The sequence below is a fragment of the Gigantopelta aegis genome, chromosome 9 (genome assembly GCF_016097555.1).
Source record: "Gigantopelta aegis isolate Gae_Host chromosome 9, Gae_host_genome, whole genome shotgun sequence".
Lineage (NCBI taxonomy): Eukaryota > Metazoa > Mollusca > Gastropoda > Neomphalida > Peltospiridae > Gigantopelta > Gigantopelta aegis.
Genome location: NC_054707.1, coordinates 34,408,048 through 34,431,887, shown reverse-complemented (window position 1 = coordinate 34,431,887; position 23,840 = coordinate 34,408,048). Strand labels below are relative to the sequence as shown.

General features: G+C 37.6%; 1 protein-coding gene across 1 annotated transcript in view; it reads right to left on the bottom strand.

The window, feature by feature from the left end:
- The window catches only part of LOC121380912 (RNA-binding protein 33-like), a 41,622-nt gene extending 19,693 nt beyond the window's left edge, over positions 1-21,929 (bottom strand). The window contains exons 1-13 of the mRNA XM_041509943.1: positions 21,817-21,929; positions 14,005-14,096; positions 12,258-12,315; positions 11,415-11,545; positions 10,428-10,461; positions 9,627-9,902; positions 8,609-8,756; positions 7,684-8,105; positions 5,503-5,599; positions 4,853-4,987; positions 2,919-3,254; positions 1,831-2,191; positions 161-383 (exon numbers count right to left, since the gene is read on the bottom strand). Of these exons, the coding sequence (XP_041365877.1) occupies positions 161-383; positions 1,831-2,191; positions 2,919-3,254; positions 4,853-4,987; positions 5,503-5,599; positions 7,684-8,105; positions 8,609-8,756; positions 9,627-9,902; positions 10,428-10,461; positions 11,415-11,545; positions 12,258-12,315; positions 14,005-14,048 (2,265 nt within the window). The 5' untranslated portion in view covers positions 14,049-14,096; positions 21,817-21,929. The remainder of the gene's footprint in view (positions 1-160; positions 384-1,830; positions 2,192-2,918; positions 3,255-4,852; positions 4,988-5,502; positions 5,600-7,683; positions 8,106-8,608; positions 8,757-9,626; positions 9,903-10,427; positions 10,462-11,414; positions 11,546-12,257; positions 12,316-14,004; positions 14,097-21,816) is intronic.
- Between the last annotated feature and the right edge of the window lie 1,911 nt (positions 21,930-23,840).

The following is a 23,840-nucleotide window of genomic DNA, read 5'->3' as shown; positions in this document are numbered from 1 at the left end:
CTTAGGGATACAACAAAAACAATAATTTATAAAGAACATCCATTCTAAGCCATTGCTAAAATTTTATCATTTGATTATTGTTCAGATATAGATATTGGAAGGATTATTAACAGGCAGAACAAACAAACAAAAAGTAATTAAAAAAAATTGTGAACCCTACCTTGGGTGCTTCTTTTTTGGCTATTTTTGTTGGGCTTATAGTCATATCGCTGGTAGATGTCCGCTTCCTGGCAACAATACGATGCGGGGGTGGCGAGGGTGACGATAACACCTTAAGGTTGGGATTTGTCGCGTGCCTAACACTCGTCACATGTCTCACATTCGTTGTCTGCCTCATGATGGAAGCCTTCTTTACAACTGGGTAGACTTTCTTGTTTTCAAGCCTTTAAACAAGTAAATATCTTTGATTTGAAAAACATGTCTATTTGAAGATCGAGTAATGACTGCCATATTACCTCATAATAGTTTGTATTATTTCATTTTATGATATTTTTTGGGGGGTTGGGGTGGGGGTGGTCGGGTGTGTATGTTAAATACTGTTCGACGTGCATTCTGCATAGATGGTAAAATCATACATTTAATGTAGCAAGTAAAAGATAGAAATGTTTTATTTAACGACGCACTCAACACATTTTATTTATGGTTATATGGCGTCAGACATATGGTTAAGGACCACACAGATTTTGAGAGGAAACCCGCTGTCGCCACTATATGGACTACTCTTTCCGATTAGCAGAAAGGGATCTTTTATTTGCACTTCTCACAGGCAGGATAGCACAAACCATGGCCTTTGTTGAACCAGTTATGGACCACTGGTCGGTGCAAGTGTTTTACACCTACCCACTGAGCCTTGTGGAGCACTCACTCAGGGTTTGGAGTTGGTATCTGGATTAAAAATCCCATGCCTCGACTGGGATCCGAACCCAGTACCTACCAGCCTGTAGACCGATGGCCTAACCACGACGCCACCGAGGCCAGTTGTAGCAAGTAAGTCAAATGGAGCAATAGGCATCTCTGACATCTAATAACAACTAAAATGCCGTGGCAAATTAATTCTGCTACAGCTCTTACATTTTTCACTGCCATCATGAATTTTTAGAGCTAAAATATGTCCCTGGAAATTATACATGATGATCCCTCCCTAAACACAAAATTGCCAGGAATTTACATATTGATCAACCCTCACAAAATCCTATCTATGTCAATGAAATAGAGAATACTCGCCCAAGTGTCTTGTGATATCATAATTTATCTGCACGAGTTGATACAATTATGAAATTAGAGGCTTGCTGAGGATTTCTATAGTTTTATCAACGAGTGCTGATAAATTATGATATTACAAAACATGAGGGGGTATTCTTTTTATCATCCATTATCATTTGTTTCATTTGCGACAATTGTAAATACTGTCAGTATTGTGGGCTGAATGTCACTATATTTGGCAGCGATAGACTCATTAACTAGCAGAACGACAGTGGCGTGATGTCACCGATGATAGGTTTAGCGCTAAAACATACAGTGATGTAGCAAAAGAAGCGATATCTCCTAGGAGAATATCACAGGAGATATCGCAAATTATAGTGCCAGCGATATCTCCTACAAAAGCCTTTAATGGATGATAAATATTATATTATGGCAGAAGACACACAACATAATACTTAAATTTATAAATATTATAAACTGGACATTCATATAAATGAATAAACTGGACATTTTTCATAGTCCCTTTTGAAATATCAGCACAGAATTGAACCCCTCTAAACCAGATATCCCTTTTTACGTGACCCTATGGGTGTCTGGTTTAGAGTGGATTCACTGTACTAACATTACCTGTCAAGAGCTTGGCCACTGAAATGGCTTTGGTCCTGCATCTCAGCATTAAACGGATCCTGGTTTTGGTTCTGATTTTGATTCTGAAATGGTTGAAACTCATCAGGAGGGTACTCTTTTTGTTGAGGTGGATGTTGCTGATGTTGCTGGTGTTGTTGCTGCTGCTGATGTTGCTGTTGCTGCTGCTGGTGTTGTTGCTGCTGTGGCTGTGGCTGTGGCTGCTGTTGTTGTGAAGGAGGCAGCAGTGGAGGTGGCATGCGTTGTCGAGGTTGCTGGAATCCTGGCTGTTGCTGAAACTGTGGTGCCGTATGAATCTGTTGCATGCGGTTGGGTTCAAAATGAAGAGGCTGCCTTTGTGACCCTTTATGTAAATGAACACAAACAAAATCAATGCATGTAACTAAATGTGATCATTATTATTCATTAATTACAAAACTAGAGCAAACTGTTTTAAAATCTACATTGCTTACCTAAGTGGTAACAACCAATGCAACACACTTTTTCAACTATAGAGCTAACATGGTATGTTATTCTCAGACATTTTAACTGAATTTTAAAATAAATTTTGAAATTGTTAACAAGTATACTCAATTCTAAAAAACATTTGATAAAATGGCTAGAAATATTTTTCTTCAACACTGTCACATTCTTTTAAACTGCACTTTTTTTTTAATGGAATCAACATTGACAATCCTGCATCAAATTGAAAATATCCAACACTTCAATTCATAAACAACAAAACACTAAACCCAAGTCTTTTTATATAAAAGCCAGGACTTCTACAATTTTTATAAAATCCACTAGCCATGGGATCAGTGATTTAAAAAATTTACTAGCCACATTTAAAAATTCACTAGCCCTACTTTACTAAACAATAGTAATAATCGGATATGTCACCTAAAGAGGGAGATAGAGCATCTGGGGGTTGGGTTGGGGACAGTATATTCATATTTACAAAATAGACTTAACTGTAACATTTGACTTATTATTTTCACTAGTCATTGGGCATGGCAATAGTAGTTATTTACTAGCCCAACATTGAATATCACTAGCCATAATCTAGAAGCTCTGTAAAAGCAAATACCAACCTTGCATGTGTGGCATTCGGTGCTGCTCAAACGGCTGTCTGTGTTGCTGCTGCATGTGCCGTGGGGGACTCATTGACTGCTGAAACCTAGGATCACTGTTCAAGGGTCTTGATGGCATGTTCGGGGTCTGCGGCATTGGTCTGGGATGGAAAGGGGGCTGCCCTGCAGGAGCAGAGTGTGGGGGATAGACCTGCTGCTGCATCAACAGTCTGGGGCCAGGTCCGGGCCCCATTCTAGGTGGTTGTTGTGTAGGCACCGGAGGTCCAAGATGCCGTGGCTGATAGGGAGATCCTGGTACTGGCTGTTGTTGTAGGTGTTGAGGTTGATTAGGTGCTGCTGAATAAACAAAAAAAACATTTTTAAAAGTACAGGAATATTTGGCAACATAAAATGCATGGTTTTAATACCTTAGAATTAGTGCTTTAATAGACTGTCATTTGTCATTCAGGTTTATTACATATACTAAGTAATAAAAAGAAACCATCACCAAACATCTAAGAGTGAATATTATTTATATTTTTGTATAGAAGAAAACAAGACATTTGTTTACATTATGATTAAAAATAACATAAAAGTAAGACGGATTTTATGAACATATGTTATAGTAAATAATAAAATTTTATTTTAACTTATTGAATTCATGTTGCAAAAATCATTGTTAGGTATTCAAAATTAATTACAGATAAAATCCTTTTCCAAAAGCAGTGGATTACTAGTTTACTCAAATACAAAATAATGCCAATGACTTTAAATGAGATATTATGCGTTTAACTGTATTGATTGCCGAGTATTATTGAAAATATAGAATTGAAAATTGGCATAAACCATTTACTGAGATGGCAAAATCAAATTCAGGTATCAGGTAACCCATTTTGTTTTACATAACACATCATGATCATTTAAGTAATGTTCCATATTTAATGCAAAAACAAAACTATAGTTTTTGCAATCTTCCGAGGCCTGATTATATAATGAAGTAAAAACGAAACTAGAAACCTGGTTTGGCTGTGAAAGCTGGGGTTGTACTGGAGGGTAGGCCCGATTATATAATGAAGTAAAAACGAAACTAGAAACCTGGGTTTGGCTGTGAAAGCTGGGGTTGTACTGGAGGGTAGGCCCGATTATATAATGAAGTAAAAACGAAACTAGAAACCTGGGTTTGGCTGTGAAAGCTGGGGTTGTACTGGAGGGTAGGCCCGATTATATATATAATGAAGTAAAAATGAAACTAGAAAAAAAACAAAACTGGGTTTGGCTGTGAAAGCTGGGGTTGTACTGGAGGGTAGGCCCGATTATATAATGAAGTAAAAACGAAACTAGAAACCTGGTTTGGCTGTGAAAGCTGGGGTTGTACTGGAGGGTAGGCCCGATTATATAATGAAGTAAAAACGAAACTAGAAACCCGATGGTAAAAATGCTTGGCTGTGAAAGCTGGGGTTGTACTGGAGGGTAGGCCCGATTATATAATGAAGTAAAAACGAAACTAGAAACCTGGGCTTGGCTGTGAAAGCTGGGGTTGTACTGGAGGGTAGGCCCGATTATATAATGAAGTAAAAACAAAACTAGACACCTGGGTTGTGGGGTAGGCTGTGAAAACAAAACTAGACACCTGGGTTTGGCTGTGAAAGCTGGGGTTGTACTGGAGGGTAGGCCCGATTATATAATGAAGTAAAAACGAAACTAGAAACCTGGGTTTGGCTGTGAAAGCTGGGGTTGTACTGGAGGGTAGTAAAAACAAAACTAGAAACCTGGGTTTGGCTGTGAAAGCTGGGTTTGTACTGGAGGGTAGTAAAAACAAAACTAGAAACCTGGGTTTGGCTGTGAAAGCTGGGGTTGTAAAAACAAAACTAGAAACCTGGGTTTGGCTGTGAAAGCTGGGGTTGTACTGGAGGGTAGTTCTGATTATATAATGAAGTAAAAACTAAATTAAAAACCTGGGTTTGGCTGTGAAAGCTGGGGTTGTACCGGAGGGTAGCTCTGAACTGGAGGACCGTGCTGACTGAAGGGTACTTCTTGACGAGGTGGAGGTTGCAGTCCCTGTTGGTACTGGCTCTTGTATGGTGGCTGTCCTGTTAAAACAGCAAAGATGTTTCACCCGTGTTCAACCGACAGACAAAAATTACTAATTTAAAAATGGTCATGTTGTAATTATCTTTTAGTCTTTGAAGTGACACTGTGGTGCCAAACTAACAACAAAACATACAACCGGATTAGATAGGCTTAGCTCAGACCACACCAGTGTCTGGCGCTAAAAGTAAAATGTGCTACTGGCTTTTGAACCATAATGTTTAGTAATCCTACCGTTTATTTTGTGTACATGTACATCAAATAAATATATCAAATTCAGTACATTTACTCAATGATTTTTTTTTTTACATATAAATTGCTCATTTTGTGCTATAACAATACTGCCACTTGAGCACACTGTAGGTACAGTTTTCGTGACCAACAGCCAAATGGCCAGTTTTGTTAATACCAACTGATAATCAAAGTCTCTCTCCTGTTGACAACTTCGCCCTCTTGTAGTTAGAGGGAAAAGTGACATGCCCCAACAAACTGGACCTAGCTTCACCCCTGGTTTTACCTTGATATGGCTGAGAGACTGGAACATTGACATGAGGAGCAGCATACTGTCCCTGGGACACAACGTGCGGAGAATGTTGGGGCCATCCTTCTGGAATCTACAGTTACAAACATATATTTAACTAGATAATATAAGTTGTAGAAGCATCACGAGAGGTTTATGGATTTTTATACCCTCTGTATTCTCTTGTACCTCGGGGTGAGACGTAGCCCAGTGGTAAAGCGTTCACTTGATGCACGGTTGGTCTGGGATCGATCCCTGTCAGTGGGCCCATTGGGCTATTTCTCGCTCCAGCCAGTGCACCACGACTGGTATATCAAAGGTCATGGTATGTGCTATCCTGTCCGTGGGATGGTGCATATAAAAGATCCCTTGCTGCTAACAAAAAAAAATAGCCCATGAAGTGGCGACAGCGGGTTTCCTCTCTCAATATCTGTGTGTGGTTCTTAACCATATGTCCGACGACATATAACCGTAAAATAAAAATGTGTCGAGTGTGTCGTTAAATAAAACATTTCCTTCCTTTCTTGCACCTCGAGTCGTTGACAAATCGTTTGACAGACATGTTTTACTTACGTACTTTTGCATGGCACATTAATACAATAACAAGTCCGATGTTACAGGTGGGGTATAAGAGATTTGACTCCGCCCACGCGGGGTATAAGGGTTTTGTCCAAGGCTAAATAACCAATGAAATTTGAGTATTTTACACGAAGGCGAGATAAAGTTTTGTTTAATAACACCACTAGAGCACATTGATTAATTAATCATTGGCTACTGATGCCAAACATTTGGTAATTCTGACACATAGTCATCACAGGAAACCCGCTACATTTTACCTAATGCAACCAGTGATCTGTTATATGCACTTTTCCAGACAGAAAAGCACATGCCACATCCTTTAACCAGTTGTGGTGCACTGGTTGGAACGAGACAAAACTCAATCAGTTGAATGGATCCGAAGTGGTTCGATCATGTGATGCAAGCACCTCAAGCGAGCACTCAACCAAATGAGCTAAATTCCACCCCCATCTAACTAGATTGTTACAGAAATATCTTTAAGGTAAGGAAAGAAATTTAACCAAGTAATCAACAACGCTTCAATGAGGTATATTGGGCTGTAATGTGGTCTCTAACATATGTATAGAATTAGGTAACCCACATAATCAAGGCGACTAAAAACCACAAACATATATCAAGTTTACAATTCCCTTCTGGGTTTTTTAAACTATCAAAATCAATCACAAATACACCAATATGTTGTTATTCATTCACATAGCTGTCCTCTTATATACAAGTAAAACAAATTTGACGTAAATGCATATGGCATCAGATGCTGCCAAGAACAATGTACCATTTTCTACTTTATTGTCCTGTGGTAACTTCCCGGTAAACTGAACAAATAAAGAGTTCATTTCCAAAACACAATACATACCAATTTCCAGATACTGGAGTCAGCTAAAAAGGTAAACTGATGTTAGTACAACTCGACAACACAACAGTAAAGTTTCTGTCAAACTGTGATATAATTATGTAGACTGTTAAAACAGTTTTATCTTCAGGGGTTTATCCAGGCATCCTGTGGGTCCGAACACAGGTCCCTTCCCAAAAGAAAGTGTCACTGAAAATTCCCAATTTCTATGCTAAACATTTCTAATATATATATATATAATTATGTTTGTTCTAATAAATTAATTTAATAGTGGTATTCTGTGTTATTTAATGGCCTGAAAAAAATATCCCAAGTATGATTTATTTGCACTGGTTTTCCCCAATCCCATCAGATATGGAAAAATGCCGGATAAATCATTGATATGATATACACTATGTCATCTTGCAAAACCATGTTTTTTATTAAAATGATGTAAATGGATACACAGCGTTTTAGAAATGAACTCTTTAACTGTTTTCTACTTATTTGATGCCTCTAAGGATAGGACATCCGATGTACATTTAAGGCAAGCAGTCATTTAAGCAAATTAATTTTCAACATTCAGTAGTAGAAATGGAACTTCTAGAGCCGATTTACAAAGCCTGTTTTTCTTAAACAAAGGTGTTTAATCACTGTAAATACAATAATATGTAATTATACATGTATAAGACAATCAACAAGCGTGGTAAATTTGACCCCATATGTCCCTGCCACCAACAGGAAAAAGCACAAAGTCTGAAATGACCCACCTGAGAGGTAGGTGGAGGGAGGTTGCTAGGTGGCTGCCCAGCATGTGTTGCAGTGACGTTCTGCTGGCTGGTCCACGACACAGCGGTTGACGCCTGGATAGCCCACGACGCCGCCGATGTCACCTGCGACGTGGGACCCTTGAAGTGTGGATTTACGTGGATCTTGCGCATCTTGACGGGTGGTGCATCACTTGGTGGGGCTGCCATGAGAGGGGGTGGTGGCATCTGCTGTGGCGGTGGACCAAGGAGACCACCAGCCATGTGTGGGTGGAACTGCTGTCCTACGTTCATGTGGCCACCTCTGCCTTGATATCGGCCCATGTACTGGCCTCGGTGGCCCCTCCCACCACGTCGACCGTATTTCTGATTTTGCTTGTTAGCCAGAAACTGTTCAATTTCATGCTGCTGTTCTTCACTGATTTCTGGAGAAAATTAAAAAAAATTTGATCTAAATAGAATCTTGAAGAAATGGCCAAATTGTATTTGAGATGTATACAATTAGGGTTGCATTACTACATATAAGTACTACCATTCTGACACCCAATAGCCGATATGTATTTTTGTGCTGGTGTGTCGTCAAACATTCATTTATTCATTCATTATTCACATATAAGTATCTTCTCTTAAAGTAAGGAATTAAGTATTACCTTTTTCATCACGACTTTTCAGGCAGATAAGCTATCTTTTAATGTAAAATCTGGTGTAAAAAATTTTTTTAATGTCATTACACAACCTCTGTACAAATGCTAACCCTATAAATCAGAAACATGTTTTTAACAGCATGAAAATTACCTTTTATTAGTTTAAACATGAATTAAGTACAAAACCTATTAAGGGATCTAATTCAGGTGGAATAAAAAAGAAAGAGATTACTTATTAAGTTTGCTGTAAAACAAGACTATAATTTTTTTTACAGTGGACAAACCTAACGTGTCTGGAATATCAGTGCGTGTCTTTGTCACGGAAACTGTGCTGATCGTTGCTCGTTCCGATTTGAATCGTCCACGCCCTTTTTCCTCGTCATCACTTTCGCTGTCACTTTCACTTTCTTCACGAGCCGTAGATCTATTTTCCTGATATAAGAATATATGAGTATGTAAGTAATATTCTTTGAGAGAACGTTTTATACAGAGTAGTGCTTGTTTGCATTAGATGGAAATGGTTTTGTTTAACGATGCACTTAACACATTTTATTTACAGTTATATTGCATCAGACATATGGTTAAGGACCACACAAATATAGAGAAAGGAAACCCGCTGTCACCACTTCATGAGCTACTCTTATTCAATTAGCAGCAATGGAACTTTTATATGCACCATTCCACAGACAGGGTAGTACATACCACAGCCTTTGTTACACCAGTTGTGGAGCACTGGCTGGAATGAAAAATAGCCCAATGAGGCCACCGACTGGGATAAATCCTAAACCAACTGCGCATCAAGCAAGCGCTTTACTACTGGGCTACGTCCCGCCCCCAGTTTGCTTTAGAGATGTACCGATATTGTGATAAAGTATCATAATGTGATGCGAGGACCACAATACGATACATCGATTTGTGGCAGCTGTATCGCGATACACACAATACATGCAGGTTTCCTGTTTTGCATAAAATACATTTCAAGCTATTTTGTACTAAACAAACATCAGGATAACTTAAGCGAGACTTTGTAATTGATATGTAATTTAATGGTAAAAAGGATGAATTTGCTGAACATATTTTTACACTTTTAAATAACTAGGTTCACCATCATCAGGTATCGCAAATTACATATTCTTTTATTTGAGGCCACACCACACTTTACTCTGTCTGCAACAATCCCCCCCCCCCCCCCCCATCTTGTACGATCTTTGTATCTGATGTCCGAACTCACACACACACACACACACACCCCACCCACCCCACCTCTGGGTATACATACTGCATGTTCAGCACTTTACTAACCTCATCTTGAGAAGTACTCAGAATTTCTTCCGGACCGTCGAGCTGATCAACCTGCTCTGCTGGCTGATTGTCCATTCCTTCAACAAACTGACTGGTTTCTTCTTCAAACTGCTCCTCTTCTTCCTCCACCTGGTCAGCGTCATCGGCCTCCTCTTGTGCACCATCATCGGCCTCCTCTTGCGCATCGTCATCAAACTGTTCACCCACAGTTATCTCATCTTCAGGAGCCAGGGCATCAATGTCGTCATCCACATTGATACCGATGTCAATTATCTCCTGTAATAGTTAAAAATAAACAGTTTTTAGGCACCGTTGATACATGTACTATTAAATAATAAACACCTCAAGTGGTACTTCCAATTCAAATTACACAACTGAAATATGTTTTTGCTTGTATCATGATTTGTTCTAAGTTCAAAGTGGTTCCTGATTTCATAATTTGCATAATTTTTGACGTGAGATTTTTACACATTGAGAAAACATCAATGAATGAATGTTGTCGTACTTCATTACTGTTGAACTTGCTGTAAATGTGTTTGTTTTTTGGTTGTTGTTATTTGGGCGTTATTTTTAGTAGGGGTGATTTTTAAAATCTGCCATTGGACACAGCTGAAGTAAATTGTTTGGTAGCCACCATATTCGAGACCTATAGGAAATGTTTGATATGCCAGTCTCGACATAGTAGGAACAATATCACTGAATTGTAGAAAGAGTTGGCCTAACCGTATTATAAAGTAACATGTGAGAAAGCTCAAACTACATTAACTCATTTTAACTGAAAACACATTGTTTAAATCATACCTCTGCTTCTTCAAATTCATCACCTTCATCTGTTCTGAAATGACAAAATGCAAGTTTTAAAAAGTCATTGCATCTTACTTTACACAATATACAATATCTAAGTAAATATACTTCTTTAAAGATAATTTTGAAAAACACATTTATTTCATGCCCACTCAATCTGTTAAAGGTTTTAATTAAAACAAGACATACCACTCATACAATTTCTACCGAAAACAAGATTTAAGATTAAATAATGAAATAATTATTCTAGCTAAATTTTCAAAACCACAAATTAAGTAATTATAGCTGATACAAAATGATCCCGTTAATTCTTGTCTATCAGTTATTATAAATTACTGCCATTTGTTACCAAGGTTTTAAATCATTCGATTTCTGCAACAAACTGCAGTCCAAAATATAGTGTGAATTTCAAACAGGTGTATCTAGAAAAATATCTAGAAATAACGGTTGAAATTTTGCAGCTGCATTGAACCACTAAAAGTATTTCTGTTAATCTTTTCATAAAACTCTGAGTGGGTCACCTGAGCGTCACAAGGAGAACTGACATGGAACGACTCCCCACCTGTCCAATACACATCCATCAACTATGCTAGTTGTGTCATTTAAAATCTGCTTATAAAACACACCCTTCAGACAAGGTTAATTTTTTTAACTAATCTAGCTCGAAATTGTGCTTTACTGCTTGTTTTTTTCCTGCTCAACACTTGACCAATGGGAGTTGACCTCATTATCATGATTGGCACGGTCGACCAGTACAGAAAAATATCATATCTGATAATAACTACAATTTATTGTTTATTTTGATAATTGTTTGAAAAAACATAAAATAATTGGGGAACAATAAAGAATTCCATGACTTTCCAGGACAGAAGATGATTTTACCAGGGGAAACAGACTTTTCAGGGTAAAAATATATCTTAGAGCTTTTCATGGTTTTCCTCGATGAATGATGTTTTGTAGTTTAATTAATTGGTGAATACTAACTCCAGGTCTGGTTCGTCAGCAGTGGAGTTTCCCAGCGTCGTATTCTCAGCTGTGATAGAAATCTCTTGCTTCCCTTCGTCATCCGTGTCAAGTCCAAGCAGGGCATCCTCATCAAGTTCATCTTCTTCAGGCTACAAATGCCAAAACAAACATCTACTGTGTTAACATCTTAACAACTAATACAAAATTATCGAGGGTAAAATCCATATAAGCAAAGAAAAGAAAGAAAGAAATGTTTTATGGACCACACAGATTTTGAGAGGAAACCCGCTGTCGCCACTACATGGGCTACTCTTTACGATTAGCAGCAAGGGATCTTTTATTTGTGCTTCCCACAGGCAGGATAGCACAAACCATGGCCTTTGTTGAACCAGTTATGGATCACTGGTCGGTGCAAGTGGTTTACACCTACCCATTGAGCCTTGCGGAGCACTCACTCAGGGTTTGGAGTCGGTATCTGGATTAAAAATCCCATGCCTCGACTGGGATCCGAACCCAGTACCTACCAGCCTGTAGATCGATGGCCTATCACGACGCCACCGAGGCCGATCTCCATATAAACAACAACAAACATTAGGATGATCAGAAACATATTGAATATACATATATGTAAACAGGAAAAATTTATTTTACGTTATTCAGTCATCAAGGAGGCTCTATTAGTTACATGTTACAGCGGCAGAAAACATCCCAAATATTTTTTTAAGTCACTTTATTAAATTATGTTCAATTTAGGACATATCAGCATACGGTAATATGAAATCAGGACTAGGTGTATAAAATGTTCACACATTTGTCATGTTTCAGTTTGTCATGGAGAAAATGATAATAAAACATCCTTACTTTAGCTCTAGGAAAGGCATTGATTCCTGGCAAATCATCTTGAAGCAAGTCATCATCGCTGAAAATGTGAATGAAAACAGATTTAAAACACATGAAGATCAAGGGTGACAAAACAAAAATCATATTTGGTTGTTAAAGTGTAAGACTCCAAATTAAATGTGTTTCTAAAACTGTGTCAAAAACATTACTTTTAGTGTTGGCAAATGAAAGCATCAGGGACTGAATATCTTGTTAACAGCCCAATGCAAGTACAAATTTAAACATAAATTTAAAAATATAACCACCAGTTCAACTAGCAGTAGCGGATCCATGCGGGTCCAGAGCACCCCTTTTTGAAAACTGATCATAACCTTTAAGGGGAAACGTGATTATATTAACTGTTCTGTGTAAAAGGAGTGATCAATCATCACATTTGGACACACACACCCCTTTCAGAAATCCTACATTTTCGCCTGTCTAGTGATATCCGGGTGCGAATTTTAAGAAAGTGTAATGTTTCCTCAGTAAATCTGAACTTGACTTCTTTTATTTTGCTTACTTTAAGTCCGTGCCCTAAGGCAATTCATACTTTACCAACAGCAAGTACCACTGGTGTCGTCATTAAATTTGAGACATGCCTGCCTAATGCACTATTCATCTATGATCGATCCCCGTCGGTAAGTCCACTGGGATATATATGGTTAAAGTCAGTGCTCCACAACAAAGGCTGTGGTATGTACTATGCTGTCAGTAGGATGGTACATATAAAATATTCCTTTCTGCTAATCGCAAATTTGATTGTAGCACATGGCATGGTTGCAAATGACTTTCTCTCCCTGTGTATTTTGACATACATGTACATATAATGTATGTAATTGTGATATATATATATATATATATATATATATATATACACATTAATCAACCCCACACATAATCTTTGAATAAAGTTCTAAGCATTCTGAGATTACTGCCAAAGCAATACATGTCCTTTACAGGGCCCAACTAATTTTTTTATCTCCGAAGTTTAATGGCCATAACTCTGTCAAAAATGGATAAATTGCCAACAGTAACAGTACATGATAAAGCTATACTGTATACACAAAATGTCAGCTCAGTATCTTTAGGCATTGCAAAAACAAAATTTGAAAACCAAATTTTTTTATCTCCGAAGTTTAAGGGTAAATTGCCATGAAAGTCAAACTTCATCAGTAACAGTACATGATAAAGCTAGCATAACATTACTGAGCAGTGTTCGAGATTAACGGTATCCCGATATCACGGGGATACCAGACTTTAATTTTAGATACCAGACTTCAAGAACCCAGTATCCCACCAGGATACCATATAATACTAAATTTTCAGGTGGGATACCAGATTTTTAAATGTTAGTATCCAACTGGGATACTGCCCAAAATTTTTAATCTCGAACACTGCTGAGTAATTGACTCAAATGAACTTGTCCCACTCCATCAAAAGATTCCAGCCATTAAAGGGGAGCTATCAGTATCACTCTCAATTCCCATGATGGGCCCCACCACTTCATAGCTCCCCTTTGACTGTGAATTTATAGGGTAACTATCAACATGGTAATATCTTAAATTGATCCACATAATCTAAGTTAGGGGAGCAATCAATCACTTCAGTCAATTTTTTGTTTTATGTCAAGGTCTGCACATTGATGACACTCATAGCAGAGGGCAAAAGTCGCCTATTACTTCATTATCACCTGTTAAGTCTATTGTCAATCACATCACTGGATACAAACCTATCCCAAGCTGATTCCGTTGGCCTTCTATGGGATGACATCATGCCAGGAATCAGTCTTCAAGACAGTCTGTGGACATGGCCGATAAGATTCTATGAAGAAAAAAAACACACATCAAATACAAATACTTTTCAGTGAAATTGGAGATTTCCATTTCTTGCTTTTTATTTTTAACATTCATTAACTTATTCAGGCATTGAAATACATGTAATCATAGTGGTTGGGAACCCTTGTATAATGTATGTAGGTTCCAACAAAATACAGACCTACTAGTAGCATGTGACACCTTTATCAAGTTTACAGTTCCCATTATTAAATGTATAACTACAAAACCACAAATATAGAATATAAACTGAGCCTCTCAGGCCCTTTGTTACTCATTCAAATCACTGTTCTCATTGTACCAGTTGATACATGTATGTATACTACTCAAAAGAATTCAAGGGTCAGACGATATTTTCGACATTATTTTCTGAATGTCAATTATATTAGCTAGACCATAATATCATGCATGGTATTGTTCCATTTTGACGAAAGTGGGTCTAAGCAACCCATAAATGAATTAAAATCCACTGTCATTGACACTGTCGACTAGTTCTAATGGCGAAAACATGCTTACATTTGCACGTAAATTAGGGCGAAAGCGAAAGGTCTGCTAAGTGCCCATAACTTGCTTTTTCACAAAGCGCTTCATTTGCACGCTTTGCATGTGTATTCCATGTTCCCAATGCTGAAATTCCGTATAATAGAAGCTTGCGTTCGTGTACGGTGCACACTCCAAATTCGACAATGGTACGATGTCAACGGACTATCGAAGATCGAGGGAGGGCTATTGCTTGGCTTCAGGATGGCAATACGCAAAGAAATGTTGCTCTGAGACTTGGTGTCGGTCAGAGTGTCGTTGGCCGACCGTGGCAACGGTACCAAGCAACGAATTCTGTTCGAAATCGTCCACGTTTGGGAAGACCCCGAAGCACTACAAATAGAGGGGACCGCTACATCACCAATATGGCTCTACGTCAACGCACAACCACTGCACGCCGATTACGTGACAATCTGCAGACTGCGACTGGAACTCGAGTGTCTGATCAAACCATACGCAATCGTCTGAGAGCCAATAATCTACGCTGCCGTCGCCAGGCTGTTCGACCACCACTCCTACCACGTCACAGAACGGCCAGACGTCACTGGTGCACACTTCATCTGCGGTGGCAACGTGTTCAGTGGGGTCGAGTGATGTTCACTGATGAGTCCAGGTTTAGTCTCCAGTTCAACGACGGTCGGGTTCGTGTCTACAGACGTCCTGGGGAGCGCTTCGCTGACGTTAACGTTAGACAACGTCACCGGTTCGGTGGTGGCAGCATCATGGTGTGGAGCGGCATCTCTATCCACCACAGGACCACCCTCTATGTGGTGGATGGCAATGTGAATGGAATCCGCTATCTGAATGAGATTATCCGGCCGTTGGTTCTCCCAGGCCTTCAGCAGATTGGCGGCGGGGCAGTTCTGCAGGATGACAATGCCAGACCCCACCGCGCCAGGGTGGTAACGGACTTTCTCAGACAACAAGGTATCGCCAGGATGGATTGGCCAGCATATTCGCCTGATTTGGCCCCAATAGAGCCGCCTGGGACAAATTAGGCAGGAGAGTTCGGGATAACCATGCCCCTCCGGCCAACCTTCATGATCTGGGTCAACTTCTTATGGCAGAGTGGCAGGCCATTCCCCAAGAGTTCTTCAGACGTCTGATCAACAGCATGAGGCAACGATGTGTCGAGTGTATTCGCGCCAGGGGTGGCTTCACACACTATTAAACGAATGTTCTAATGTGTAAAATCCATGTTTGACAACCTTCAACTTTGACAGCATGTCATGTGACTTTCTTGTATACAGTGACGTTTATTTGTGGTTTTTTGTAAATATGGAACAATAAATTATATTTTTGGTGTAGTTTACATCATCAATCTAATACACTCTGAAACTTATTTGGTTATAAATTTTTTACCCTTAAATTCTTTTGAGTAGTATATATTTGATGAAAGCTACAGCTCATCAAGTTAGAGGGTGTAGTTTTTCTTTAAGTAAGATTTTGTGGAAGAACAAAGTGCCATCTCAAATTTCTTGACATATAGTAACCTCCCCATTTGAAATTAGCATTGCAGTCGATATAAAGTAAGCACTTTGTAGGCACCGCAGTGATACAAAGTCCGTGCAGTCTTTAGAAGTCTTAAAAAAAAGTTTAGTTACATAGTTGTACGTTCCCTTTGATCATTTCGTTATGTGCACAAAATCATATGCTGTTCGGACATAAAAGGGACTGTCCTGAGTTTGTCATAGTAAGAGTTCTGTCCCTCACCCACAAACAAAATAAACATATATCCTACTTTTTTATTTTTTAAACAATGTCTTATTTTAAATGTATAAAAACACACGTATAAAAACATTCAGGATTTCCCATGACTTGATTATTTCAAATTTCAAAAAAAATTACAGTGCATAAAATTTGGCATGCACAATTTTGTCGTTCGTCTGTAGGTTATGCAAAACGAATATCAACATAAACGACAGATCATTCATGTGCTAGCTGTAAACACTCATCAAAAAATCCAAACAAATGTGTGTTGGCTAATATCAATGTTTTGGAAGACGGCATGCAGTGGAAAATCCCTGATCTAGCAATCTTTATATATTTATACATGCATTTATAATATATTTATGTATGTGTGTCCCCATTTTATGACACCTTCCTACGCCCGTGCCTAGATGTACGTCATATGCGCTTGATGGTAATGTCCTAACCAGCTTTTGCTCCATCATTCAACGTGTCCAGCTATTTCCTTCACAACCACCGTCTACTTTTGTTATAAAATGCTACCTGCATTGTAGTTTCTTAGAATATTATATTATATACCGATGCAATTTAATGACACTGGTGAATACAAAATGTTTAAAAAATCATAGATGGGTGTCATGAAAATCTCTCTCACAGCTATTCCAAGCCAATCGGAATAACTTCAATAAGTCAGCTGATTGCAGATTCTCCATGGTGTTCAACACTTGTATAGCTTCTTTCAGACTGAATTGGGTCTATTAATAGCAAATGCAATGGCATTCTAGTGAGTCTGACTGTACCTAGTGTCGGGCAAAATGACCGTTAATATTAACTTTGTGACTGTCAAAGCATGCCAATACATAGCCTCATCTGGCTTTCGCGAAGGTACCTATGCAGCTACCGATAGACTGATTTAGTTTAAAACCCATTTTGCCTGTCACAAGAGCATGTACTGTGTACTATGAACACACACTGTGGTGCGCAAGGTCCCGTGCCACAGTCTTGAGAAAATTGTGTTCTTGTTACTATGAATAGCACTTTACAGAATTTCTAATTTCCAATGAATCGAAACTAATGTTAATAAATGTTGGTTACATTATATCGAGGTTTTAAAATGTTGACAAATATCAACAGATCAAATTTATACTTGTTGAAGCCTAAATTGAAATTAGTTTAATATTTAAAAAATAATAATAACAATAAATCTCCCCCAAAAGATGTCAAAAACGATTTTGATATGAGTTGATTTTTGTGGGTTGGTCAGGTTGGAACAAACAAACCTAATTTTTATTTTCGTTTGGTAGCTTTTAAGTTAGTCCTAGAGCACAAAAAGTATATTTTCGTATTTATGATAGGAGAAAAGCTACGAAAATTGCTCATCTCAGATTCTCGATTGAAAATCGTTGCCCATTAACCTTTTCATTTGTATCTCAACTACTGAAGAAAATTGTTTGTGCAAAAAAAAAAAAAACACAAACGACATATTCGTAATTGTAATTTTATGCCCTGTCCTATCTCCCCTATATAGACAGAATTTAAAAAAAAATAAAACAAAGTAATAATAGAGAGATGTTTTATTGAAGATATCATCTTTCACAACTTTAATGATACCGTTTTTAACCATAGTGTGTGTGTGGGGGGGGGGGGGGGGGGGGGTGTCTGTTTCAACCATATAGCCATAGATTGTGGTGACGTTTTAGCCAACGCTAGGTTCTGTTTTTTCCAATTTGATTCCATGTTCGTTTGGGGACGTTTTGGCATGGTTCCATTTTCACTATAACCTGTTTCCGGAATGTCTCGCTTGTGCAGTTTGGAAGTCAAAAGTTTACATATATATATATATATATATATAAAACTAAATAAATAAATAAAATTATAACACAGTCAGTCAGAAAAAGAAAGATCGCCCGTCGGACTGGTAGTTGCATTTTTTAACTCGTTCGTTGGATTTTTTTACTCGCATTTGGCAAAAACAACAAAAACACGAATACAATATTTACGGAAATACTATTCAAAAATTTTCAGCTACGATATGTGAAACAAAATAGAATGCAATCAGTTAACGTAAAAAATCAACAATGTGGATGTAAAACAAATCCAGTAAACAGGAGAGTGGAACATTTCTAGGTGCATGCGTTTGCAAAAAGTATCGTACTGCACATGTGTGGTTCGCCATTTTCCATTTTTAAGGCCACTATCAGGGTTTCTGCCAGAGGGTAAAATGGGTATGGCGCCATACCCACATTTCTTTGCAGATTTTATTATTTTAAGTTAACCTTTTGATAAAATTAATGACTCTTATCATTACTGTATAATTTTCTTATCCCTAACCCTAAAACTAACCCATTTTCTTTCTGGGGTAGGCCCCACATACCTCCAGTTGACTGTGGTTGCATTCAGTTCCATTGTGCCATGTACCCAAAAATTTACTTTATTTTCGCGATTTAATGAAAATGGGTCAATTCGCGAACATTTATTTTTGCGAATCCCCCAAACCCCATCAATTAAAAAAATGAAGTACAGATTTTGTTTCCAATAATTTTGTTTTAAAAACGGAACTTAGTTTTGCCGGTTGTTACGCTAATCTGTAGAAGTTAGAACTAATCCTACATGATTAAACCCATTCATGCCCAGTGGCTTATTCACGCACATGATGCTATGAAAAGAAAAACAGATTTAATACGAACAGGTTTCAGACTTGCAGGCCTTTGCGAAAAACAAAAATAAAATTGTGAAACATCTGAACATAGCCCAGTCCAGATTTTTTCACTTCCACATTTTTAATATACTGTGATAATGCATGTTTACTTCCGTCATTGGACACATGTGACCAGCCTCGGTGGCGTCGTGGTTAGGCCATCGGTCTACAGACTGGTAGGTACTGGGTTTGGATCCCAGTCGAGGCATGGGATTTTTAATCCAGATACCGACTCCAAACCCTGAGTGAGTGCTCCGCAAGGCTCAATGGGTAGGTGTAAACCACTTGCACCGACCAGTGATCCATAACTGGTTCAACAAAGCCATGGTTTGTGTTATCCTGCCTGTGGGAAGCGCAAATAAAAGATCCCTTGCTGCTAATAGGAAAGAGTAGCCCATGTAGTGGCGACAGCGGGTTTCCTCTCAAAATCTGTGTGTTCCTTACATCCGACGCCATATAACCGTAAATAAAATGTGTTGAGTGCGTTGTTAAATAAAACATTTCTTTCTTTCTTTGAACACGTGTAGACTCTGTCCAATGAACCGATCGCTAGCACATGCGAAAGAAAACAGCATAAAGCTTTTTAGTGTTAGTATTGTTTTATTATCATGTATGTACTTATCGTGTTCTTGATTTAAAGTTTTAAACAGCTTTTGTGGTTTGTGGTTTGTTCTGTGACAGGAGGGAGCACCGCTTTGTTACTACTAGCCTTGTACATCGGAAACTAATGTGGTATAGTTGAACGAGACTACATATTTTTTTTATTTTTTTTGTCGGCCTTTATTTTCGCTTGGAATATATTTTCACGAATTTCATTCACACGCGAAAAACGTGAAAATAAATTCCACGCAAAAATAAAGTATTCTACAGTATATATATGAAAAAAAATATGTTTCTTGACTAAAAATTCAGTTTGTCAAGCATTCTAGTCCGACTTGCATTTTACTAACACTAAATGTCAATACTGATAGGCATTACGTTCATACCAGTGAATAGTTTGTATATAATCTTCTCTTTTTTTAATGAATTGATTCTTAATGACCATAATTTACTCAAAATGATTTACAATTTTTATGAATGGATTATGAATACTATTTGCTATAGTAGAGGCATAAAAATGTACCATACCTTTTGCAGATCAAATATAATAAATGAAAACAACAATTCTAAAAATTAAATGATTTGGCCTTGAATGTCTGGCATGTGTGAGGTTATGTGACACGCACTGAATGTTAATTCATCTTTCTCTATTTTAAGTCAATTTCTACAAGTCATGTGGACTTGATATCGGTAATTTTAATTAATAAACAAAAACGACTTCATAAAATTAATGATTTTAGGGGTTTGTACAGTTTTGTATTTAGATACTTACCTGTTAGACATAGAAAGTGTGGTTCTTTCTACGTTTGAATACAGTGTTTCTGCCAGAAAGAAATTTTTGGGTATGGAACTAGGGAATTAAATGCAACCACAGTCAACAGGAGGTATAGAGGGCCTCCCCAGAAAGAAAATGGGTTAAGTTTAGGGTTAAGGTTAAGAAAATCGTACAATAATGATAAGAGTAGTTAATTTTGTCAAAAGGATACCTTTAAAACAAAAAAATCTGGGTATGGCGCCATACCCATTTTACCCTCTGGCAGAAACCCTGGAATATTGTTATATACCCTATATATAGCTGGTATTCAAAACTTGGGGCACCATGTTTCAACCGTTTCTCAACCAAAATAGTGCAACAAATGGACAAACAAACCGTATAACTTACCACTCATTAAATCCCGACTGAAGCATTTGCATCATTATTAACAAAATAAATCTTCCATTGACAATATAAAACATTTGCCCACACCCCCACCCCATTTTAAATTTGCTAAATAGAGGGAAGCAACTTGCCCTGCACATTAATTAAGAAAAGTATTGACTTAAAGGTGCATTCCTGAGTTTGCTGCAATTTTTAAAATGAGACTTTTTAACAATTGTAATTACATATCAAATATATTTTTCTGCATAAAATATTTGTAACTGTATATTAAACGTGTTTCTGATCATTCTAATATTTGTATTAGGTTAAATTTCATTTTATTTCCAATTTTTTTTTTTTTCGTATGTACGAAATTATTTGAAGACAAAATCCAGTTTGGGCTTCTTACAAATATTAAGACGACCAGAAACACATTGAATATACAGACATTGATGTTCTAAACAAGAAAATATATTTAATATGTAAGTTTAATCGTAGAAATATTTTATTAGTCGGAAACATCTTGCAATGCAGCAAACTCACTGTTATTCAGGAATGTCCATTTAATGTGCACCCTGCACTACTTACTTGTCTGAACATTATTGTTAATGAAAATGTTATAGAACTGAAGAAAAACCTCACAAATGAAAGACAAGCAGACAACAACAAATTGGATGATGACTGCGTGAACCATGCACAAGAAAACAAACTAAATGGAGTTGGAAACATAACCCTTCTAACGCAGTTAAGGACTTTGAGATACCTGTTGAACATTGTTTTTACAAACTGCATATGAACAGGAGAATATTGTTATTTTGAAAACAGTTTTTCCTTTCTCTTTACATCAAATCAAACTGGAATTATTAACATAAACATTTAAAACGGAGGCTGGTACAGGGCATGTATACCGCTCTTTTCGGCCACTTCCGGTGATCCAAAAAAGAACACTGAACAGTTTGCTTGCTTTCAATTGCTAAATCATGTAAATGCATCGTGGGTGTGCAACCTTACAAAACATTTAAAAACATACAGTTACAAACATACCTAAGAAAGTAATCCTTGGCTTGTAAAAGAAGTATATTTATAAAGGAGTTTTATTTTATGTATGTTCATGCTTTGCTTGAAAAACAAAATTTAAGTAAAGACGTCATTTTAACCTGAGACTCATTCCTTTAATAATACATTCCTCCATTATATTTTGAGAACCGCTAAATTTAACAATTATTAATAGTTGATAACTGCACAAAAATCGAAGATACATATAAAGTATAAACACATTTTACTCATGCAGATAGTGTTACCTTCGTTGCACATGCCACATGCTGTACAAAATGAAAATAATTAGATTTACTTGAACAAAATGTTTGATTTCTGCCAAAGTAGCCTACACAATTCAAGTTCCCAACTGTATACAATATACCGTACGTTTAAATATGTATGATTGGTGCATTATCTTAGTTTTATTCCGTAACCTGTTACACTACTAGGGTAGGCTACCTGAAAATATATAAATTTTATTTACCTCAAAACACTATTTATTCATCCTTCTAAATTATGGTCAGCATTTCCCACTAGCCATCAACCATATTTTTCAAACGCCTCGGAAGCCGATATCTTTCCAACGTCTATTGTTTTGTACACTGTTACATATATGTATCTCTAGAGCTTTGAAGATATTATTAGCGTGTATATTTGTTTGGTAGTTAAGTGTCGTAAACGATAGCATGTTGAATTTAAGTACTTTCACTGGTCATACTGTGCTGGTGATATATATATGAATTATGATATCATTATTATGTGAACCGAAAAATAATACGTAGTCGCTGTTGCTCGATAGTCTATATGGACATTAATACTATTTTTTCTTAAATTAACTTTACGTAGATTGTCATAAATTTTGTAAATGCATGTGTTGTCATTAAAAACATCATTCTTGCATTTAAAATAAATACAGGTCCACTATATATAATATTAAAAAGAAGTAGGGGATATTCAAATATAACACAGTATAACAGAGGTGTATTATTTTTATTGCAATATTAATTAATGGTAAAACACAAGCACTCTTGTTACAAGGGATTAGAATTAAAGATTATAGCTAGGATAGTGATGTAGGTCCGGAGGAGACACACATAGGCAACAGGGATAGTGCTTGTCAATTCGACGTTTTCAAAATTTGCACTAGTAATAGGTAAAACCCCTGCGGTTTGCCAAGCACGCACGAATTCGACGTGGCATGCTCCTGATTAAACGTCCAATACCATTTTGAGGGATCCTGTCCCATTCTTCTTGGATAGCGGCGTCTAATTCAGCCAAGTTGGTTGATAGGGTCTCCACGGGTACTCGAGTACTAGGGCACGGGTCGAGTCTAGCAAGGTGGAATATAATGATCAACTATAATACAATGGACAACGTAGGACAATGATTTCAGCAGTAGATAATCAACAATAAAAGTTACACAATAATTATATGAGCATGCGCTAGTTTCTCTTTTCAATCTGGCCGTCCATCAGTCACAATATGTTCAGTGTGGATGCCAAATCATGCCATTGCATTGCATTTACAAACCGGATGATACGTTCAGTATTGTGACGGACGGACGGCCATATTGAAACCCTGAGTGAGTGCTCCGCAAGGCTCATTGGGTAGGTGTAAACCACTTGCACCGACCAGTGATCCATAACTGGTTCAACAAAGGCCATGGTTTGTGCTATCCTACCTGTGGGAGGCGCAAATAAAAGATCCCTTGCTGCCTGTCGTAAAAGAGTAGTCTATGTGGCGACAGCGGGTTTCCTCTACCCAAAAAAACCAATGTCAGAATGACCATATGTTTGATGTCCAATAGCCGATAAGATAAAAAAAAAATCAATATGCTCTATTGGCATCGTTAAATAAAACAAACTTTACTATGTTCAGCGTATATGCTATTTTACTTTATTCCTTAATCTCATCATCATCTACTGTAAGTGTCGGGTTCTCGGATCCGGGTCGAGTTTGACCCTCGAGTAATCGAGTCCAATATTTTGGCTGGGTGTGTATTAGAAGTACAGCTCAAAGACCGTCGCGCA